The 7,579-nt window shown below is 55.7% G+C and overlaps 1 protein-coding gene across 1 annotated transcript in view; it reads left to right on the top strand.

Annotated features, from left to right (window-relative positions):
* Foxc1 (forkhead box C1) overlaps positions 1-1,216 on the top strand; it is a 2,459-nt gene extending 1,243 nt beyond the window's left edge. The window contains exon 2 of the mRNA XM_004628409.2: positions 1-1,216. This exon is cut by the window's left edge and continues 19 nt beyond it. Coding sequence (XP_004628466.1) covers positions 1-510 — 510 coding nt within the window. The 3' untranslated portion in view covers positions 511-1,216.
* The last annotated feature ends 6,363 nt before the right edge of the window (positions 1,217-7,579 follow it).

Raw genomic sequence — 7,579 nt, 5'->3', positions numbered from 1 at the left:
GGCGGCGGGGGCGCGGGCGGCGCGGGTGCGGGGACCTACCACTGCAACCTGCAGGCCATGAGCCTCTACGCGGCGGGAGAGCGCGGCGGCCACCTGCAGGGCGCGCCGGGGGCGGCGGGCGCCTCGGCTGTGGACGACGCGCTGCCAGACTACGCGCTGCCCCCGGCCACCAGCAGCAGCAGCAGCTCCTCGTCCCTGAGCCACGGCGCGGGCGGCCAGGACGCCGGCCACCATGCCGCGGCCCACCAGGGTCGGCTGGCCTCGTGGTACCTGAACCAGGCCGGCGGAGACCTGGGCCACTTGGCGAGCGCGGCGGCGGCGGCGGCGGCGGCGGGCTACCCCGGCCAGCAACAGAACTTCCACTCGGTGCGCGAGATGTTCGAGACTCAGCGCATTGGCCTGAACAACTCGCCCGTGAACGGGAATAGCAGCTGTCAGATGGCCTTCCCGGCCAGCCAGTCTCTGTACCGCCCGTCCGGGGCCTTCGTCTACGACTGCAGCAAGTTCTGACCCCCGCCTGGTGCCGGCACCCTGCGAACCGAACTGAACGGAACCCCAGAGCAGGAGCAGACCGAGAGAACCCATCGTGCAAAATCGAAACTAAAAACATCCGATTTTAAAACCTCAAGAAATGCTCACCACACCAGCCAGCAAAAATCCCTCCCAGATTCAACGCACCAGCGCCAGCTCCGAGAAAACTGTATTTTCCTAAGATTGATTCGGAGCCACCTCCACTGTGCCTTACCTAAATAAACAAAACCGTAAACTGTTCTGTCCGAGAGCGCACAGGCACTGTTTGTTAAAGGACAGTGTTACTCCAGCTAGCACGTAAGTCTTCTAGCCTTTCAGAGACTCGCTTTCCTGCTCTCGCCTCTCTTCCCAGCCCTGCCTTCTCCTAGCCTGTAAGATATGTTTGCTCCTATGTTGAAAGGAGGGGAAAGTCCCTGGCTAGGAAAATCGCTTTCTTTTTATTCATGGACTTGTTTTAAAATGTAAATTGCAACATAGTAATTTATTTTTAATTTGTAGTTGGATGTCGTGGACCAAACGCCAGAAAGTGTTTCCAAAACCTGACGTTAAATTGCCTGAAACTTTAAGTTGTGCTTCTTTTCCTCATTATAAAAAGGGAAACTGTATTAATCTTATTCTATTTTCTTTTCTTTGTGTTGAACGTATTCATTGTTCATTAATAAATTGCCATTCAATTTGAATGAGACCTATCTGTCTGGACACTTCAATGCAGCTTTAATAGAAGGGAGAAATTTCAGAGATGAAATTCTAGGAATGACCTGCATCTCTGAGACCTGAACAGTCCATGTCAAATTGCGGTGAAAGCCTTTTTGTTTAGGTATTTTTTTCCTTCTGCAAAATGTGCCTTATAGTTCATTTGCTTTGTGACTAGTAAAAAGATAATTTCCTAAACAGATCTGAGTGGGTGTCTGCACAAGTACATTTTTCTTAGTCGTGAGGGAACATGGCATGCAGACCTTCAGTCAGCCACGTTTCCTGCGGTGAAACCTGTGTGTGAAGATGCAAATTCGTCTTGAGATAGACTCAGCCAGCGACTGGGCTTGTGTGGCCCATGTGACACCACAGTGCTGTGTCCACGCGAGCAAGATGCTGAAGAAATTTTTAACCTGTTAATTCCAGCCCTTTATAGGAGGGGAAATAAAGCAATTTTTAAGCATGAGTGTATATAACTCATCCACACTTATAATCCTTTATGTATTACATAGGAGGATTGGCTTTTTAAAAATATATAAACATACCGTGGGTTAGAAAGGGATATTTAATCTGGGATACTATTTTAGAAGCTATGTTTGTAGAATAATTATATTTGAAAAAAATTTAAAGCAATAAAAGGGAAGAAGAGAAGGGCACAAGATTGTAGTCTGGGGTAGTTTCTCTAAGACCCAGTTTTTCTCATTAATTTACAGTTAAACGTAGGGGGCAATCTGGATTGGCCCTCCCCCCTTTTGTAAATAACCCAGGAAATGTAATAAATTCATTATCTGAGGGTGATCTACCCTGTCAATCAGACTTTGGGGAGATGGCAATTTGATTACAGACATTTAGGGCCTTTCAGTTTGTTTTCCGAGTTGCGCAGTTCACTATCTGCCACTCCTATCTAGAGGCAGCACCTAAGCAGTAATTGCTGTTGCTTGTTGTCAAAATTTGATCATTGTTAAAGGACTGCTGCAAATAAATGCACTCTAATTTCAGTCAAAAACAGCTTTCGGTGGCCTCTGATTGCTCAGTGCCCTCCCCCAGGCCGTAACCTAATAGCCGAGAGGGACCCGGCGGGGAGGGCAGCTGCCGCTGCCTTGTTGCAGTCTTGGGGCGTCGCAGCCTGGGCTGGGCCGGGGCTACCTGCGCGCCCCCCAGGTCTCCCCTTGCTGCGGGCGGTGGGCGGCGGAACGGAACAGGACAGGATGAATACCTCCGACGGCTCTGGGGGAGGTGGTGCGGGGCTGGGGTTTGTGGACAAAGGGCCGGGTGGCCGGAGTAGGGATGTCTAGGCCCGGACGGGAGCGGCAGTAGGGGACCCCGGCCTGGGCTCCCGGGGCACGGGAACCGTCTCTGAGGCCGGGCAGCTGCAGGCTGAGCTGCTCCCGGCGGCCTGGTGCAGTGTTCTAGGGTGCAGAGTGTCTCTGGGCTGCGCTTGGCCTTCCTTGCAGGCGGCCGCGCCTCGGGGCGCCTGTCGGGACCTGCCTGCACTCCGGCCGTCCTCCCGAGGCGTTGTTTAAAGAGAAAATCGAGGCTAAGACGACCTCCGGGAGTCGGGCGAGTTCGTCCTAGTGTGGTGCACAGTGCGGGCGAAGTGTGGCGAGGAGCAGGCGCTCATGGGTCGGGGACGCGGTCACCAGGGCGGAGGACGAGCAGGGACCCTCACCGTGCTGCCCCGCGAATCGCCGGCCAAGCCGCGCTCCCGCTTCCTCGCGCCCTCCTTTGTTTTGCAGTACGCGTGTGTCGGAGCCCGGCGGGGTGGGAGGTCAGCACAAGTCTCAGGCCAGCGCGGTGGCAGCGCGACCGGGCCTCAGCGGCGGGGACTGACCAGCCTTTCGCACCACCCCAGAGCAGCCAGAGCGGGCCTGTCCGGGCCTGAGTCCCCCCGCGTGAGGTCGGCCAGGCTGACTCCCGGCTCTAGGACTCCCGGCTCGCGGCGGCCGAGTGCGGGTTCCCGCTGCGCAGCTTTGGCTTGGCAGCCCGAGGGTGCAGCCATGACCGCCTGCCCTGGCCTAGGCCTGGCCCGGCCTCGGGAGAGTGGCCAGCGCCCTGCTCTGTTGTGCTTACCCCCAGGACTGGACTGGGGGTCCGGGGCTAGGAGGGTGACCCCTGTTTCCCAGCTCGACCCCTCCCAATCCCTCAGCCCAGAAGGAACCTCAAAGCCAGAGGACATTTCCATGCATGCTGAGGTCCACTTCCTATTGCTTTACTCTCTTCCCTTTCAAAGTTTGAGATATTGGGCACAGAAGAGGGGTGCGCCCACGGGGTGTTTGTGTCACAATCTCGTTACTTCTGAACACTTCAGAAGCTGTTCGTGTGGGAGAGACTTCTGATGTTGAAAAAGCACACGTGTATTATTTGGTATCAATACAGTTGCTCTTGGATTCTCAAGTCCAATTTAAGAAAAAACAAGCCTTGCCAACTTTATTTAACCTGGAGTTACTTATTCTTTAGTGTTTTGCAATTTGGTTTATATGTTTCTCTGTTAGCAAGGATACTTTTTCTGTAAATTGTTCTGAGACAAATATATGCCAGCTGATAGCACTGTGAAAGCCGGTGGAGGGTTGGTGGGACCCATGGTGGAATGACAGATTTTGTCACTTGCCTCTCTAGAGTGTTTTAGGATAATCATTATTTATCCCATGTGGAGCAATTTGTACTGAGAGCCGGCGATGCCTCGCAATGCATGCCGTATAAAATCTTGCATTTGGCAGGTTGCAGGCGTGGCAGGAACGCGTGCTGTTTTCCAGGGTTATGTCGTTAGCAGGCCCTTTTCACCAGGCTGCAGGCAAACAAGCATGCACTTTACAATTTATCATCGCATGCAGCTGGTGTTACTAATAATCAATGTTTGCAAAGGAATAAGGCTCAATTGTCCTGGTCGCCTGTGAATTCCTGGCTGTTTCCTGCTGGGTCAGAACAAGGGTCAGGGACTAGGAGCCCTCCAGGCCCCCAGACTCCCCTAGTTGTGCCGTGCTGCAAAAGGGCTTGGCACTTCTTGCCTCCCCATACAATCCGTTCACTTGGGGCAGCTCCAATTTTAAGATGAGGACCATTTGTTCTGCTCTTATTGGTAGAAATCCCAAGGGACCCTGAACTGTGCTGGTCAGGTAGCCTGGCCACACAGCCCTCTGGGCATTGTACTTGGGTGGGCCTTGGGCATCCATTCTGGTGGTGTCCTCTGGGTCAGCCAGTGGTCCTGACACATGGCCAGTTGCTCAGCCAGGGTCCCTGTGGCTGTCCTACATCTTCCTTTTGGGGAGGAGTCCCTGGGCCCATATCCTGATTGCCTCGTGTTTCAGGGCCCTGTCTACTGACTGTTCTTCGTTGCTGGTTCATGGAGCCTTCGCCTGTCCCACCCTCCCATAAACAGATGTCGAGTTAGGGGTGAGATTGATGGTGTCCAAGCAATAAAGCCGGCTGCAGAGGACGGAATATGGCCTGGTGTGAGTTGTCACTCCCAGCCGACAGAAAAGCAGGGTATGGCCAGAGAAGGGACCAGAGGCAGCTCAGGCCTAGAGGTCAGAAGCTGCAGGGGCTCCCAACCAGGGAAGCCCAGCATGTGCACACAGCAGCCCTGGGCCACCAGGGCAGTGTGCCACGGTGGGATGCCAGCTGTAGAGAGTGTCTCTGAGCGTCCCTGCTGGATTTATAGCAAAGACAGGTCTGTGTAGAGGGCTCCCAGATGCGTGTGGAGACCTTGCTTGCCAGGGCTGTCTTCACAGTGGGACCTGCAATGCACCCCACATCCTAGCCCCCACCCTTTGAGCACAGACCCTACACAGCCATGAAGTCTGGCCTGTCTTTGTGTCTCTGGTGCCCCGGTTCCTTTGTCACTTTCTTCCTGCCATTTTTCTTCTCATAGAAGGCCTGGGGTTCCGGATCTTCTTCCAGATGTCCCCACTCACAGCCCATGACAAGGGCTCACTCTGGTGAACCTGCTGGGGGATGAGATGGCCACAGCCCTGACCACTGAGCTGTGCCTGGGCCTGGAACAGACCTGGGTCACAAGTGAGCAGCGCTGGCCTTTCCAGGTTGTGGAAGGGATACTGCTCAGTGAAATGAACTCCAGCTCAATTCACTCAGGGAAAGAAGGCTGCTTCTCTACCAACATATTCAACGTGATTAGGGGTGGAAAATTGGGCAAAATGTACCATGTCCGTCTTACTGGAAACCAAAATGAGACGCAGAGAGCACAGGCTGCACTCAGGACCTTTGTTGCCTCCCCCTTCCATCCTACCTTGGTTCCGAAGAAACTCTGTTTTGTATTACAGTTTTTGTTGTTTACTTCATTTTTCCCCTCACTGATTTTAAATTTGTAGCATATTGAGTGTATTACAGAAGATGCAATAGGTTCTAGGATTTCCTTGCTCCTAGGGCCTGCGCTCTTGAGGAAGGGTGCTAAGCTCCGGGTGCCTCCTCAGTGGCACTGCCCCAGACCCCTGCCCAGAATGGCTGTCATCTCTCCTGCCCTGTACCACCTTCTGGCTCCTCCTGCCTCCTGCGGTTGTCTCCTGCAGCTGCCTGCTGCCCCACAGGTCGGGAAGGGCTGGGTGGGCTGCTCCTTTGCCCCAAGTCAACATGGCCACTTGGGTGGGCACCAGGATCTGTTCGGTGGGCCCAGCAAGTGCGCAGAGGTGGAGGTCAGGGTTTGCCAGAGGGCCTCCCCCCTTGGGTCTGGTAGGGTGGGGATCTTAGTGTGGGTCAGAGGCTGGGCTTTGGGGGGATGAGGGGCTTGCTAGAGGGCTTTAGAAAGGACTTCAGTGAAGAGGTGTGTGTGCGTGCTTGTGCATGTGCGTGCGTGCGCGTGTGTGCCCAGCGCACATTCTTTCCCATTCCCTATTCCAGGGAAAAAGCAGGAAAAACCAACACAGCGACATTAAGTCTCCAACGCCTCTGCGTTCCTTCAGGAGGAAGGCAGATCCCAGGCTTGGCTGGCAGCAAACAGCGGCCCGGCCCGTGGGGAGCCCAGGCTGCAGTGCAGGGCGGATTTCTCTAGGCTTTGAAGAGAGAAACAAAAACTGTCTTCTGTGGCGGAGGAGCCGGCACCTGGGATAGCAGGGGCTGGTGGTCAACAGCGTCCTGGAGTTCACAGACCGGGAACCTCAGGACCTGCGGACACAAGAAGGCCTTGCGCCGCTGTTCCCAGGGAGCCGGGCGTCAAGAGTCCATGGGCTGTCCAGAAGGAGCCAGCAGCAACTCGCGGTGAGCGTCGGTGACAAAGGGGCGGCCCTCGGTCACCGCTGGCCGGCCGGGAAAGTGGCACGACAGGAAAGCGTCGCCAGAGGCCCTTCCCCGGGCAGGCTTCCTCGCCATAAAAAGCCAGACTGTAGCCGAGGTCCTGACCCCAGCCAAATATACATTCCGTGCCCGCGCTCCAGCCGGGCGGGCCTCACCGCTTCCGCTCCTCCGGGCGTTGGGAGTCCCGGTTCCATCACTCCCCCAAGCCCGCCTGCTCCAGCCTCTGGCCTAGGGGCAGCAAACCAGGCCGAGGACATGGGGGCTCTCCTATAAATGCGATGTTCACCGATGTGGGCCGGGGCTGGGGTGCTAGGCTCCGGGTCCACGGCTGCTATGGCGCATGCGCACGCGATTGGGCACCCCCTGTCCACTGGATCCCGCAGATCCCCTCCTTGGAGGCTGAAGCTCTGAAACCCGGGGACACAGGACCTCACGAAGGTCACAGTGCAGTGAGCAGGGCCAAGCCAGCTCAAGCCTACGCAGGCCTTCGCGGAGTCACTGGGGCCCTGAATTCAGAGAGCCAAAGGGCCTCTGGGATCAGCTCACACGCCCTGGAGGAACTCTGGCCCCGGACACAGTTGAGCGCGAAATGGGCACCGAGGTCACATTCCTAACCCTAACAGGGGCCTTAGAAAAGTTCTTGTGTTGCGAGGTGCGGGGTTCGAGCAGCCTGGCTGTTGAGGGCGGCACAGGCCAGGAGGGCCTGGAGCAGAAAGAGGGAGAACAGCTTCGGCCATGTGCCTCCCGCGGCCACTGCCAGAGAGGCCACACTGTGTCTTCCCCAAGGACCCTGAGGCAGGGCAGCTGGGGGCTCCAGCGGAACTGGGACTCAGTAGCCCTGCTGCTGAAAGATGAAAACACTTGCTTTTGGAGAGGCTCGAGCAGCAGGGTGGGCTGCTGATTTTTTGTAGGACATGCACGCACACACACACAGTGATGACACGCACGCAGACACAAAGGCTGAAAGGGTGGTTCCCACCCCATGCCATCTGCTGACCAGGCTCTGGAAAACACACTCTGTAAGAACCCGGACTCCTTGGGTTACAATTTCAAAATTCCACAATACAAAGGAGCCTGGGGTGCTTTGAGGGGTGGTGTGTGTGAGTGTAAG

Source organism: Octodon degus, unplaced genomic scaffold (assembly GCF_000260255.1).
Source record: "Octodon degus isolate 3935 unplaced genomic scaffold, OctDeg1.0 scaffold00023, whole genome shotgun sequence".
In the NCBI taxonomy this organism is placed as follows: domain Eukaryota; kingdom Metazoa; phylum Chordata; class Mammalia; order Rodentia; family Octodontidae; genus Octodon; species Octodon degus.
Note: the sequence above shows the minus strand (reverse complement) of the source record. Positions and strands in the feature narration are given on the sequence as shown.